This window comes from Mycteria americana, chromosome 6 (genome assembly GCF_035582795.1).
Source record: "Mycteria americana isolate JAX WOST 10 ecotype Jacksonville Zoo and Gardens chromosome 6, USCA_MyAme_1.0, whole genome shotgun sequence".
Classification (NCBI taxonomy): Eukaryota; Metazoa; Chordata; class Aves; order Ciconiiformes; family Ciconiidae; genus Mycteria; species Mycteria americana.
This window is the reverse complement of record NC_134370.1, coordinates 18,387,159-18,402,418: the sequence shown is the minus strand read 5'-3', so window position 1 is coordinate 18,402,418 and position 15,260 is coordinate 18,387,159. Positions and strand designations below refer to the sequence as shown.

The 15,260-nt window shown below is 38.1% G+C and overlaps 1 protein-coding gene across 1 annotated transcript in view; it reads right to left on the bottom strand.

Annotated features, from left to right (window-relative positions):
• The window catches only part of BLNK (B cell linker), a 102,938-nt gene that overhangs the window by 17,030 nt on the left and 70,648 nt on the right, over nt 1-15,260 (bottom strand). Inside the window, exons 4-12 of the mRNA XM_075504816.1 lie at nt 14,574-14,639; nt 8,707-8,763; nt 6,595-6,644; nt 5,556-5,596; nt 4,491-4,647; nt 3,093-3,262; nt 2,512-2,593; nt 1,693-1,773; nt 226-251 (exon numbers count right to left, since the gene is read on the bottom strand). Coding sequence (XP_075360931.1) covers nt 226-251; nt 1,693-1,773; nt 2,512-2,593; nt 3,093-3,262; nt 4,491-4,647; nt 5,556-5,596; nt 6,595-6,644; nt 8,707-8,763; nt 14,574-14,639 — 730 coding nt within the window. The remainder of the gene's footprint in view (nt 1-225; nt 252-1,692; nt 1,774-2,511; nt 2,594-3,092; nt 3,263-4,490; nt 4,648-5,555; nt 5,597-6,594; nt 6,645-8,706; nt 8,764-14,573; nt 14,640-15,260) is intronic.

The following is a 15,260-nucleotide window of genomic DNA, read 5'->3' as shown; positions in this document are numbered from 1 at the left end:
CCAGATCACTATCGCACACGACTGGGAAATTTCAGCCCCTTCCTATTTACTCTGTTCTGCAGACCTTTTAAATTGGTTTGCCACCTTTTCTGTGAAGAAAGTTTTAAATGCAGACAGAGATTTGTTCCCACTTCTCCCCTTTGAAAGGCTGATCATCTTTTTTTACAACCACATTTGTGCTCTACCTGAGGGCAATGCAAGTCATAAACTATAGAAAGGCCCTACCTCTTCTTCAGGAACCTCGTAGACTTCTGTAGGACAGGGAGGAAAAAATGTGTTCTTTGGTTAGCAAAAACATACTGCATGTTACCAAAAAAACTGATCAGAATTTGTATCAATTGTACTTCTGCCTCTGGAAAAATAACTTGGAGAATCTGCTCAGAGCTTGATTCTGCTTCCAAAACACTGGGGTAGCTACACCCCAGTCTTCTGGTGGGAACTTTGGGAAAAGTCCCAGAAGTCTGATGAACAGTCATTGTATTAACGAACCTTTCCCCCACCCCAAAATTTTTTGTTGTTCCCCCCCCAGCAAGATGAATGCTTGTGTTATGCAAACCTGGGACAGTTTGGAAGAGATGTGTTATCACACCTGTGGTAGCATTTAGCCTTTCCTTGACTCTCAGGGAGGAAGAGATCAGGTGAAGCATAAATACAAGCTGGCTCATTTGCATGGCCAGTGTCCATCCCTGAGCTCTGTCCCATAGGCATATTTTAATTCACAGATACTAAAAGCCAAAACCACCAGCATCCTTATCTATGTCCAGTTTCTTCAATGAAAATTGAATTATATTTCAACAAATTTCGTGTCAGACTTCATTGCTTTTATCGTGCTGAAAAATGTTCGAGTTCCCACCAGGGGGAGATGTTTTATTTTTTTTTAAGTAACATCTGTCAGGAGCTGGTTGTTGCTTGACACTGATTTACAGAAAGGCTAAGATTGAAAAGGGCGTTTTAAAATGTCTGAAAAGTAAGTCACAAAATCCTAAGTCATGCAGGAAAAAAAAAAAACTTTTGTAGTTTACGACTTGAAAGCCAAACACATTGCTAATGAATATGCAAAGACTTTTAAAGAACTGTGTGATCAATCTGTAAAGGTTACATTCCAAGCAATTAATGACATGACGAGGATGCAAAACAACTCGGAGTTAGCACAGCTAAGAAAGATTAAGAAAGTATATGTGCACTTACAAAAGCAAATATGATTCTTCTTATTTGCTTCTGCTTTTTTTTTTCTTTTTCCAAAGAAATTGCTCTTTATAGAACTTAAATGGGAACACTGTTATCACAGGACATGCAAAACATCAGCCTATACGGAATTTCTTTAAGGTTCAATCTTGATGTGGTTTTAAAGTATTGAGTCTTGATTCCTATAGTGAAATGGGATTACTAACATACTAAGTCCTATAATTGTTTTTGCTGTATTGATCCATTTGTGTTCCTCTGCTAGAGCAAAAGACTAAAAATAAATTGGCTTGGAGCAAATAACTTGTTGTAGTTTTATTCATGCTTAAAACATATTTACTATTCAAGCTAGCCAAAACAACTACCACAGCATAGAAAAACCTAAAGGGGAACACATTTTTGTTTTACTGAAGTATGGCATATCGTTTGTGTTGTGAATACATCAAGCGTAATTTAATATCCCTCAGTCTTAGGTTATTTTATTTTAACAGCGATACAAACTCTACATACCTTGCATATCAGAAGTAAGAGAAGGCTTTGGAGAAGTAGGGGGGGCTGACTTTGTTGTCTTCATAAATCTGTTCACAGGAGCTAAAACCATATTTTATTCATATACATATATGCTTGTGCATGTGTATATACACACATATATTTTTATATATACACATATGTATTAAAAACTAACAACGTAACATTTATACAGTAAGAATAAATATTAAGTAGGTCCAAGTGATAGCCTTTTTGTGTGACCTTGAACAAATCAACTGAGGCAGAAAGCAGCTCTCATTTTAAAAGGGAAACATTATTCAGTGTGCATGCCTTGCTGAATAGGTTTGATACTGTCAGTAATGTCAGAGACCAGAACTACATACTCTTCTCTGTTTACTTTTAACCTTTGGACTGTAATAATTTCACTCTCCAGCTAAATATACTTCAAATAGTGAGGTAAAAAAAAAAGAATCAAAGTCTGTCTTTATTTGCTGAAAATCTAAAAAGGCTTGTTCTTCTCCTGAGGCACTTCAGCAAACAGAGAATTTTAATGCTGTGGCTCCCTTGGATGAGGAGGGAGATCACATACCATGAAAAGCTTCCTGGTTGTACAAGGGCTAGACTTTGAAACAGCTGAGCGAGAGAGGCAGGAATTAAACATGGCTTTCAATAAAGTTAAAAATAATCTTCCTTGGCCTTGTCATGGGCCAAAGGAGCCAATTGCCTTTTTGCAGGCTATTTGCCTTTTTGAACCCTAGAAACAGACATTAATTTGATCCATTTTTTCCACTGCTGTTCCTAAAAAGGCAATAATTATTAGCTTAAATGACTAAAACTCACATCTTGTAGGTAGTGACGTGCTGCTTTCTGTAGGTTCAATATAGTTATCGTCGTCATTGTCCACTGGCACAATGTAGTTATCCTGTGAGAAATGCAGGACAAAAATCTACCAGTTAAACCTCTATCACAACAACAAACTGTTGGGATTGAAGCGCTGGCAGCTGCTTATAATAGTTGCTATTTCACAGTGACTGCTATTTCAGACATTTATCATCCTGTGCGGATGGGATTCTCCAAGACAGAAAACCCTTTACCAAATTATTCCAGTGCTGCACTGGTGGATAAAAGCCCTCCCTCCCCTTTGGTCCTGGGGTAGCCTTTGAGGCTGCACTCTCCCCACTGCCTGCAGCTTGTTATGGATGAGCAGAAACTATTCTGTGGCCTGAAGAGCCTCCTGAAGTAGGCAGATATCCCCTAGAATCAGCATGGTACTCGCAGGTCACTGCTTGTGATGTACAAAATGATTTGTACCATAGAGGCTAAGAAAGAGACCAGGCCATGGCATTGCTGTGTAGCCTTATGATTGGTACGGGGTCATCAGTCATTTAAACTGTCGAAACAAGTATATCTATAAACATTACCTCATCATCACTACACTCCTTAGGCTTCGGTGGTACTTTTGGTTTTGCAGCAGGAGATGGCAAAGGCAGGGAAGGCATGGATGGTTTCTTCGGTCTGGACACGGCTGGACTGGGTGTACTTGGGAGAGGTTTGTTGATGGGAGGAAGCTGCTGGTGACTGGTGCGATTGTCTTTTAATACAGAAGAAAACAACAATTGTAGTAAAAATTACACATTAGCCTCTGGACCGTCTTCTACTACCTGTGCAAACAAGTCTTTACTGTGGCTGCAGCTCAGGTCAAAAGGCAGACCTGAGTGTACGCTGATCCTGATCTTGAGACTTGTGTGTAAACTGGTCCTATTTCGTCACTCAAGGTAGCAACCTAGTCCTCTCTATCAGGCTGCAGAGGGTGCTTAGACACTGACTGTTGTACGAATAACTGGTTAACTCCTTGGGGAAAAGGTGGTGGCTGGGTGGGATAGTCCATTAGTTAGTATGACCTGTACCAGTATGAACTTTGGTGATAGGAAGTGAGAAAGAACCTATCTGATGTATGAGAAAAACAACTGTTACAGTACAAAGGGTGGGACTAAAACACAAATTATGCCAGGTCCTCTGGGGTGTCATTTTAAAAATTCCTCCCCTTTTCAAAGAACACGTAGGTGAAGTGCTGATAAACTTCTATGAGTACGTATGTGGCATTTTAACACTTTGATGATTATTCTATAACCAGTAACAGTCTTGTATCATACAAAACCGAAAGCAGGCATCATGCCAATATTTCTTTTCTCCATGGCCCAAATCTTCATCTAACTGAAGCTAACGTACATTCACTTCAGTGCAATCTGCCCATGGTTGAAGAGAATCGAAACAGGAAGAAAACATGCCTTTATGCTGGACAGATGCAAGTAAAAATCTTGATCCTGTCCTGTTTTTCAGGATATTTAATCTCCTCAGTATCAATCTTGAAGGACAATATGGAGTGAATATTTGGGCTACTTTGTCCTCTGTTTTACTGCTTTTTGAATAATGGTTTGAGATACAGAAAAGATTAAGAAGGAATCTGTCTAGTCTTATGTGCTTAATCTTCAGTATGAATTCCTTCATGAAATTATGCAGATGAATCTGGAACCAAATTAGTGATATCTCCCATACCTTTGCTTGAATTTTGTAGTTAATGGATTCTATCAAAGTCTCTAGGACACATTATATTAAAGTTCTAAACATTGCTAGCAGTAATACTAACCTGCTTCATGCTGTAATAAGGAATCATACCCCTGAAAGCTGAAGACCTGATTGTCAGAATTAAAAGCAAACTCTTGAGGAAAGCACAGGTTAGTCCATTTGAGGCCACTTCTTTTTTGGTGCTGATAAATAAGCAATTATCAAGCCGACATAGCCAACTAGTCCATAACTACCTGCATATTCACCCCTAGAGATAGGGAATGCAGAGGGAATCTTCTTTTTCTCCTGCTCACTTGGAGGCGGCTCATAGCTGTCATCAGGATTCTCTTCACTGGGGACCACGTACATCTCAGAGTCAGAGTGGTCATCCGGATTTTCATAATCACTGTCCTAGAAAGACAGAACTTCCCATTTCTCATCTCATAACATACTTACAGCTTCATAGCAGTGTACAATACAAATATCCTTGCAGGAGTACAATTAACTAAATTACAAGAATGCATCCTTGAAAGGACACGTTACATTCCCTTTTAGTGGTCCCTCTCTAAACAAATAGGCACTCCTGCCTGCCTCCCCTTCTGCTCCTCCCAGGAGCTTCCTGCTCCCTGTCTCCTTGCTGTCTCCTTGCTATCTCCAAGGAATCTTTTCACATCAAGAGTTCAAATTCAAGAGTTCAAAAGTTCTTCAAATTATGGACCAACAGCTTGTTTTCCTTCAGAGGACAGTTCCAACTGTGACTCCTGATGTGTCCTGTCACTTCCTCTCCATTTCCTATTAAAAGGGTACCCAGCAGCTAACTCCAGAAGGAAACTAGTCACCTCAGGCTGATGGTTGTACCCTATGGCAATTACTTTACATGGCTGATGACCGCGACTTACTTCATTCTAATGTTCTCTAAAATCTTACCAGAAATTTTTCATTTTTAGGAAGAAGTGGCTTTTCCCTGCTCACCTCTTCCACCCTCCCTCCCCCAAATAGAAAACCTTACTGGTTTCTGAAATTACTGTTCAGTTTGAGAAGTCCCTCAAATTGATGCCATGCGCTTACTTATCCAAAAAGCTTAGCATCCATGGCTATCACTGGCAGTGCTTCTGAGTGTACTTCTAAGTTGAATGTAAAAAAAATTGAGGTAGCTAAAAATCAGTGGCTACTTGTAAATAATGCTGATGTAACAAATAAGGTAACATTTCAGTAGTATAAGTTCAACCGTAAGTAGATGATTCAAAAATAAACTTATTATTGCTTGTGCTGAACTTGTTGCTACAGTAACCTCCTACTACCCCAAAATATGTACTTACAAAATCATCTGACCATTGTTCCTCTTCATTGTCTGCATGTTCTAAACCAAACATCAGAGTTATTTAAGGAGATGGAATAGTGAACATAAACGTTTATCTTAAGTATAGATTGAAAAGAAATCTATTATATTCAGTTAAAAAAAAAGAGTGGTCAAAATTTGCTAAACAGTTCAGAGCAACACATCTGGTTTGGATTGAATAGTAAATTAAATGCTTGCTTGCTTGTTTTTGATAAGTTGTTTCAGAGCTGTTGGAAAAGCATTAGAAAATGGCAAACTGCACATTGTCTGAACAGCAGAGCATGCACTTTACCCAGAGTGTCCTGCTAATGCATCTAATTTTTAAGTAGGAGTAACAATGTCTACGTAATGGATCTATCGCTGACCTCTGGGCCTTGCACTTTCTTGTTTCCCGGTTAAAGCTCCAAGACAAGCACACTAATTACAAGTGTTTACGTTAAACGTGGAACAATTATCTGATAACTTCCAAACTCTGTCCTCTTTGCTTCAGTTTTCATATTGCTGTTTTCTTAACGAGATAGCTGTTAACTTGCAAAAATGGGCATGAACTAGTTTGTGGGCAGTGCTGTATCATAAGCAAATATAGTTCTACCTCTAAGATCATTCATGGTGTCATCACTGTCACATTAGTAGCATTAAGATTCTGAATCTGTGATGATCCATTTGTTCAATTTTTTTCCCCGATTTACTTTCACATCACAATTTCTGGCAGAGAGAACTGGGTGCAAATTCTCCTCCATTTTTAGAGTGGCCTACATGCAGACCCCTGGTAAATACTGATTTTGAAAGAGTAGCTACTTGCTAGTCTTTCTTCATACTGGGACAACTTGCCATGTTTTGCTTGCCTCTCATTTCAGAGGTGTGAACTACCTTCAGAGTTGTTGATAATGGTATACTATTCTCTCATTAAAAACAAATTATGAGGAAAAGTATAGCTGAAATACTGTTAGGCGTGTTAGGCGTATAGGTATCAAATATACACAGACATGCAGTTTAAATTTACATTAATACAGCCTTACCTGAAGCATAATCCCTTTGTGGTAGACTTGGTGGAGGTTTTTTTTTTAGCCTGTAAACGATAATTATTATATTTATGATCTAATAAGTAACATTCACTAGAAGGGAGCATTAGCCAGACAAAAAAGCTGTTAACAAAAAGATACCTGCAGCTGAAGAAATACAGATTACTATCACAGATGCTTAGCACATAGCTGCAGGAGAATGCTTTGAAAAGCTAGAAACAGATAAGAAATTAGAATATAATCTGAGTTGTTTCGGTTTTTTGGGTTTTTTTGGTTTTTTTTTTGCTAAGAACATATTTTGAAAGAACAGCTTCCTTGCCCACCCACCCTCCTCTTCATTTCCAATGCAGAAACAGATAACATAGGGGTCAGAGATAAATGCACATCTATCTGAAGATGAAAATCTGTTCAGTCTCACAGAGACTTTGTTAAGACTATGGCATAAGAAAGGGGTGCAGCATGCTCCAGCAGTATTTTTATAACTATCATTTTGCATGCACTTTATGTTCTGACTGATGTTTAAATGTATACCAGATGTCTTGGGGACAGATTCTGTTCCCACTTACTATTATTTTATGGTGTTATGCCCCTTTTTTGGTAAATACTGTTATAATGGTATTTGTAATATCAAGTGAATCAAAAGAGAATTTGTAGAAACATGGAAAGGATCTTTGTGGCTATACATATGTATATGCGTGTATATATATTTAGCAAACAGGAGTATACATATATGTAATATAAGTGTATACACATATATGTGTGTACTCCTGTTCATACATATATACATGTGTACTCCTGTTTGCTAAATTGCAGCTGTCCAGAGAAGACATTGAATTACAGTCAGTTGATAAAACAATTATTTCATTACCCTGTGAAAAAAGAGAAGAATTTGGGTTTAAAGTCAAAATGAATGGTGCATGTGTGACATTAGAGGCCAGACCGATGGATCTGAAGAGAAAAAACACACCTTTGCTTTTTGTAGCCATATAAAACATTAACACAATTTACATTAAAATGACTCTTCAAAGTGACTTTTGAACACTGTCTGACAGCTTGCCTGTAGCACTGATGGGACCTCACCATGGACCTGAACCTTTGTCCACTGAATTGATGGCTTCACTGATTCTTCAATCAGGTCCTAACAAATTCATTTGCAAAAATAAGCAAATTATTTACAAAAAAATTGTCCATGATGAATTTAAAAAGTTTTCTTGTGATCTCTGAGCAATAGTGATGTCTACAAATTTTGCTTTACTGCAAGTATTTGACACTCAGTATTTAGGTCCCGAGCATGCTGCTTAGGTATCATTGTTCAGGCACCAATGTAACTCAGGGTGGTGGCATGCTGGCACTAACACATCAATTTACAAACTCTTCCCATCTGTTTTGAGAAATGCTTTGGCTACTTTTGAGTTGAATTCATGGAATTCTGTTGTTCAGATAGTCACAAAAAAGAAAAAAAAAAAAAGCACATGCATGAATCAATGAATAAATGGTGCAGGCATTCCTAAAGCTCAAAAAAACCCCCCAAAAGCCAAACCAAACCCAATCTAGGCACATTAGTTTTGAAGTGTTTACCTGCTTTGTTCATTACTAACCACACTAATGATGGATAGCTGCCTACTCCAAGTCTTTAACTTCCTGCAGCGTAATATAACTCAGTGTACAAACAGTAAATTAAAAAGCATTCCCAACAGCCCTGCTGTTGGTTCTGTCCAGGTTAGCACAGGCATGTTAGAAAGAAAAACCCAGGGCCACTGCCAGGGCAAATCTCAGGTCTTAGGAAGGGTAGACCAAAATCTATTAATGTACTTTGCAACATGTCTATCATGAGTTGTTCAGAGATGGTGGAGACTTGGAAAATAGTGGAACTGAGGCAATAGTAAGAGGCGGTCTGGGTCACGGTGTAAAGTATATGGCTTAAGCCACATTATACATTTCCAAGCTACTAAGCAGAAGAGTTCAGTACTTTGTCCCAGGCCCTGTAAATCCTGGCAGTGGCCCCGACAGAAAATGTAAATATGTTATAACGAAAGCATACGAAGCACAGAACAGAGGTCTGTGTCTAAGCAGCCTATCATGCCATTGTGCAGCTCTGAAATAGCATACCGATCCCAAGTATCTTTCCCAGTTTTGCAAATTAAGGCCACTTGTTCATTTTGGAACCTGAATATCAATAGAAGAAAAGAAATAATGTTTCTGTCACAGAGCTGAAACAGTTCATGGCCACATCTATATTTGCTAGAATCTCTTCAAATATGTTATTTACTCTAAAATTCAAATCCACTTCAAAAAATAAGTCTCACTGTACTGGTATGATTTACTGAGTGCTGGAACTGAAATCCAGGCTCTTTTGAAGTCAATTGGAGCTTCACTTTGCAAGAGCCAGAACTTGACCCAACGTGCAAACCACAATGCAAGCTCAAAAGACATAACCCCTGTGCCAAGGAGTGGTTACCTAGCTATTTCAGATTCTGACATAATTATCCACGTAGATGCTTGCAGAGTGACAATTGACTCCGTCCTGTTCCCCTGAAGTTAATGAAAAAGGACTGAAAGAATCAAATGCCATCCAACTGAGCATACATATTTCAGTGGAAAACAGAATGATTTCCTAATGTATCTTTTAACAGAGTTATATAAAATTATAGCAAATGCAATTTCCAAGTAAAATATTCTAGTGCTACTCTGCTTGGGACTGAAGTTACAGGTGGTGAAGTATCTCTGTGTTAGCTGTGACAGAACACAACTAAATAATTCTAAGTAAACTAAGTAAAGTTTCCATTTACTTTCATGCGACTAGTATTTTTCTAAAATTTGATAGAAAATAAGTAACTTTCTGGACACTTTGAAATATCCCTGAGAAATTTCAGTTCTAAAGGACTCAATAAAATCCAAGTACATTTTTGAGAGTATGTTTACAGGTTTTAAAAGCAACAACACACATCCTATTATATACATTTAGCTTCAACAGATAATCAGGTAGCATTTGAGACATTTCACGTAATGGGGTCTAGATGCTGCTCACACAAGAGCAGAATGCAATGTACAGAAATTCACAATAACTTTTAGGAGAATAAACTATTTCATTTTAAAAAACAATATATTCTCAGATTTCCCCTCTATAGCACGCTGAGGTTGATCCAACAAAGCATTTCGGCACGCGCCTAACTTTTCTCATGTAAGGATTCATGTAAGGACTCCTGTAGGAATTGCAATCATTAATCACATGCTTTGAGTTCATAGCACATTTTTGTGTTTTCCTGCACTAAATGGAGAATTTTTAAAAAACTGCAGCAGAGGTCTGGATTTTCTGCTCTAGCAACACTTGTTTTTACAAAGGCTACACCCAGAAAAGTAACCAAATGTACGTAGTAGTAGCCCTTTACATGTAGCACTTGATTCTCCTACAGATGTATTTCCTCACTAGTGTTTCTGCTCACTCTCCCAGCATATAAGATGTGTCTAAAACCTCTTTGTTTTCAAGTCTTTCACTTTTTCTGTTGTTAATTCTGTACAAAGTCCACTCCTTTCTTAGGAACCATTTTAACTTAATAGGTTTTACAGAAATTATATTGACATCTTTACTGAGTTGAATATTTATAGTATGTATTAGTCCTAAGTGCACTAGATCTTCACACTTGTGATTAAAAGATAATTAATTGAACTTTGCCAAAAACTTTTTCAGAGTTCCAAACAGGTACAATCCAGCTGACAGATAAACTTTTCCTGAGCTATATTCTCATGACCTAGTGGAATAGTTTGTTATAGCATTGGAAGTATCTGGCGATTGTACAAAAAATTAATCTGAAACTTTTTTTTTTAAAGTGTTACTCCTACTCTTTTGCACATTTTCTTTACAGTGTGCTGTGGCAGTGAAATGGCATACAGTTGTGATTTATTAGTCTTTACTTTGATGAAATATTGTTATATTAGTAAAAATCCTGGCATTCAAAACATTCCATTCAGCTACATTTTGAAATTCATGTTTCTTCAGAGCACAGTTAAAATAAGGTATTATTCTTTTCTAGGTATTATACTTTTCCCTGGTTTCTCTTTCTAAGTGTGGTACAGCTTGATTTTAGTACTTTTTTCTCACTGTTTAGTCCATAAAATACCACTTTTCCCTCTGCCAAGGGTTTTATCATGGATGTCTTCTAGTTGCAGCTATGCAGGTTGGAGAGACATTTAGTGACACAACTCCATTTTTCTGCCTGAAGTTACTGCCTAAGTTATAAATGGTATAGGAAAATGGACCAGACAAATCTGAAGTAAAAACTTACCCAACTAAAAAGCTGGGTAAAGCAGATGAGATGAAGATGCATTTTCTTTCCATTTTTCAGGTCACGTGGCAAATGTGATTTCAAGAAATGCACATATATGGATTGTGTGCAGTTAGACGAATAACTACAAGTGCATGATTTTTGACAGCTTTGCAAAGGAAGTTTTGATAGGATGTGATATTGCAACAAGGTGAGTAACCTGAACTTCTAGTTTCTTATTCAACACAGTAGGTCAGCACATATCAAAACTTTAGGGTGGAATCCTGACTTTGCTGTATATGCAGTATGACTTTTAGCATCAACTTCAATGGAGCTAGGATTCCACTGAACAAAGCCTAGAGGCTTAAAACTTTTGATTTACAGATGAGTGCTATGTCTTTATAGTGTTTTTCAAGCACAGGCAACCACCCTGCAGAGTGAAACCTATGATTTCTCTCTAACTTCCCTGTTCTGTATTACCAAGGATGTGAATATGAAAAAATGCCCCCAGCTCTCATTGTTTATACAACTTTGGCTATACCTATTGCTTCTACACCTGCGTACGTAATCCTCTTTGACATCATGATCTGCACAGCAGCTGGGACTCCAGTATTGTAAACAGTTTTGCACGTGATTAAGGGCAAGCAGGTGAATGGTAGCTTGCAGTGGGCAGTATTTTTACTGTCAGAAAATTTTGAGTCAGAATGGGGAGTAAACAGGAACTTTTAAGCAATGAAGAAACCATTTGTAGTTTTCTTTCCTGTTACCACCACTGTTCAGACTGCTTTCTGCAGACTTTCAAGACACACATGGATGGCAGACATATCCCTCCCCACCTGCACCCCGCAGATGAACTAGATTGGAGAGCAAGACACTTGATGCACAAATGTCTCTTACTTTTCTGCATAATCAAGAGCCAATCCAGATTTTAGAAGTGTCTTGACAAATACCGTTAAGAAGTCAAATGTATTTCATAAGTATTAGATCATTCTTTCAATTTCAGTAGTAGAGGCTTACAGTACATGTGTGACAACTTTAGGCTTGGGATAAGCAAGTACACTATTTGACTTCTCTAAAATTATTTCTACTCATAATAGGTTTGAATTTGAGCCAAAACAATGTTTTTTCCAGCATACAGACAAATTCCAAATCTGTGCTACATAAAGCCAATTTTTAATACAATTTTTCGTGCTTCAGTCATGTTTAGATCCTTGACATTTAATAGAATAATCCTATAACTGAAATGGAGGAAGTGATCAACTGGATAACCGCATTTTTTAGAAAAAGCATCTACTAAAATCAAACAAAAAGCCCCCAAAGGGCACATTCAGAGGAATACAGCTAGTTCTAATTCTGCAAAGCTTGGCATCTCTTGTACATATGCTGATCAGTGTTGTCAACTCATGCTTTTATTGCAAGTCTCATTATGTGCTGGGTTCAAGATTCGAGTTCTGAAGTCATGTGCAAATATGAGCATTTTTTCTTCAATTTTCAAAAAAATAAGAGTTTCTGATCTTCATAATTGCCGAAGAGATTAATATGACTCAGATGAACCACAGAAGTATCAGAAAGATTATAATATTTATTTTTTTTTTACATCTCAATTTGTATTCTTATAGTTGGGGGAGGTGAAATGTGAGCTTTGTGCTGCAGTCATACATTAAGAGAGGTTTTATGAGCCTGCTCTTTTTTGTGGATTTTTTTTTAATCTTGAGAGAATCAAAGAATTTCAGTGTTATAGCAGCAAACTTGTATCTGACATTTAACGATGGCACCTCTGACCTTCCCAGCTTCAGCTACATTTAGTTCTTGTTATTTTTCCCTTGTCTGTCCTTCGCCTCTTACTCTCAGAGAAGGACACACAGTCAGAGCAATACTGAGTAACAGCAGAATTAATGTCCAGGCAACTATGGGAGGCAATTTCTTGCCTCAAATTATAAATTTGAGATGCTTCTTTTGTTTCTGCCATCTGCATTCCTCTCCAAGGCATTTGAACTGAACCCACTGCAACATTATTAACATTAACTACACTTAAACTACTACTGTGAAGTAGGAAGCCACCCTTTATTACAAAGCAACAACCCCCCCCCCCCAATCCCTCTCACCTGCCTCTCCTCCAAAAACCCACCGAAAGCCTTTACAGCCTAGAAGCTCTTCCCTGTGAGCAGGTCCCAGGTGAAACCGAGTTTTTTGCAGACAGATCTCTGAACACAGTGGTGGTCTATTTACATACACACTGTGGTATAAACTAAAACATGCTTAGATTAAATTAAAGATCCAAGTAGTTGGAAGAGAGTAATTTTAAGGGAAAATTTGCTTTTGTGCTTGTCTGGAAATAACAAGTACATATACCACGTGACTGTGATTTACTGTGCATTGCAGCAGTGCTAGGGTGAAAGAGGACGAGTAAAGGAAAAAAGTGATCTGAAGAATCTATCTGATAGATCAGGTGTTACCATCAGAGCCTGCTCAAGGTTTGTGGACAGAAACACAGCTGTGATTAAGAGGCCACAAAGGAGGGCTTGCAACCTAAGGTTACTCCTCCTGCCCGGGGAACGGGTGAGCCAGGTGGTTGCTGCTGCTCCTAGAAGTGTATCCCTCTCCTCTGCCAGGGACAGCAGCTGCCCCACAAACACCAGCCCCACCTGGGCTGGCAGCAGGGGCAGTAGCTGTAGCCAGCCTGGCTTTCCGGAGCTCTTGCATAGCCAAACCATGCAGAGCCCTACTGCTTCTCCCAGCAGCCTACTGACCGCTTCGTATATACCTAGAATTAGCTCTTGTTAAAACCATACTTTTTGTTTTCCTTGCACTGAACCTTCATGCTCGCTCTTTAAGAACAATTTTAAACAATGTTTATATGTGCCTTTTATGTACGAGAGCTGTATTTCTAGAATTTAATATGGTTGTCCTGGAAACACTGCAGATACTGTGTACTAATTAACTTTTAAAAGTACTTAGTACTTTTGTTGTCAGTGACCCGTGTAAAGACAGACATCTGAATGAGAAAATCACATCCAAATGGAAGTTCAGTGGAAATGAGCTATTGCATAAAGAAAAAGTGTGCTAAATAGCTAATTGGTTTAAATAGATGTTTGACTGGAAACAGTGAATGGTGTATTCATTTGACAAGGATACAGAATTACTGGAATTTCTTTCTGTGTATAAATACACATGAATATTTTATGACACTCATATGCACGTGACATCAATATGCACGCTGTTTAGCACTTCTTACTGGAATAAGGATGTTAGGTAATACTGGGGTTTGTTTTATCAGACTGAAACACAGGAGGACTTAGCATTTTTATGGGAATTCTAACTATGATGTCTGACCAGTTGGTTCAAGGTGGACCTCAAATTAAAACTTAATTGCAGCAGGTAGCCTAAACAGTGGCCTGAGGAGAAAGGCACACACCCAAACAACAAGCAATAACCATTCCCAAAGAACATGTAAGAAAAATGCATTTTACCCAAATACTGTTTTTTCAAGGCTACAAACACAACCTCCTGTTGGAGGCCAGTTCCGCAACTACTTTGTGATACTCTTAATACTGATGACAAGTCTGCATGTCACAGTCTGGACTGAAGCTCTTTACATACGCTGAAGAATATCCCTCTAAAATAACATGGTCCCATCACTAAAGTACTATACACTATGCTAGCAATGTGAACTTCCCCAAATTGATAAAACTAGGATTGGCATTTCAAACTTACTTTTTGAACTTGTTTATTATCCCACTTTCATTTTTCTTCATGTCATGCACCATCTTTTGAAGCTTCCTGTAAGATATTAAACAAAGCCAGCATTAAAATTACCATGTGGTTGAACACCCATTTATATAAATTAACAAAAAATACAGGAAATGCATTGCCAGTAATATTTCACACATCAAAAATGCTTAATGTATGTTCAGTAAGTAGTTCAGTTGCTAAATCATTTGTGTATGAAGCTTCCCTCCCTTTTTAACAGAGCTCTTTGGCATGATTTGTGTTATCCTTCTCCTTAATAAAATTAAGTGCAGTTTAAACAATTGATTTAAGAGTAAGTGCATCAGGAAAGAACATAATTGCCTAAATGAATAGTTTAGAATATTTCAATGTTAACATTTTGTTCAGAACTGACTTTAGAACACTCCACAGCTATAATGGGAATGCCCTCCGGTTTCTGACGTTCCACGAGTCGTTTTATGAGTGGACAGTTTACCTCATTCCCATACCATTTGCAGTTATAATAGGAGGTGGAAAACTTATACATTCCCGGGCCCAGGCCATCTAAGAAACCATTAGAGTATTTGTGACTCTGAGCCGTAAAAACTCGTGATCTCAGGGCTCCAGTTACATGGACTGATATCTGGAACCAAAGATTGTTTTTATTCATCAGCTGCACTGACCTCATTAAAA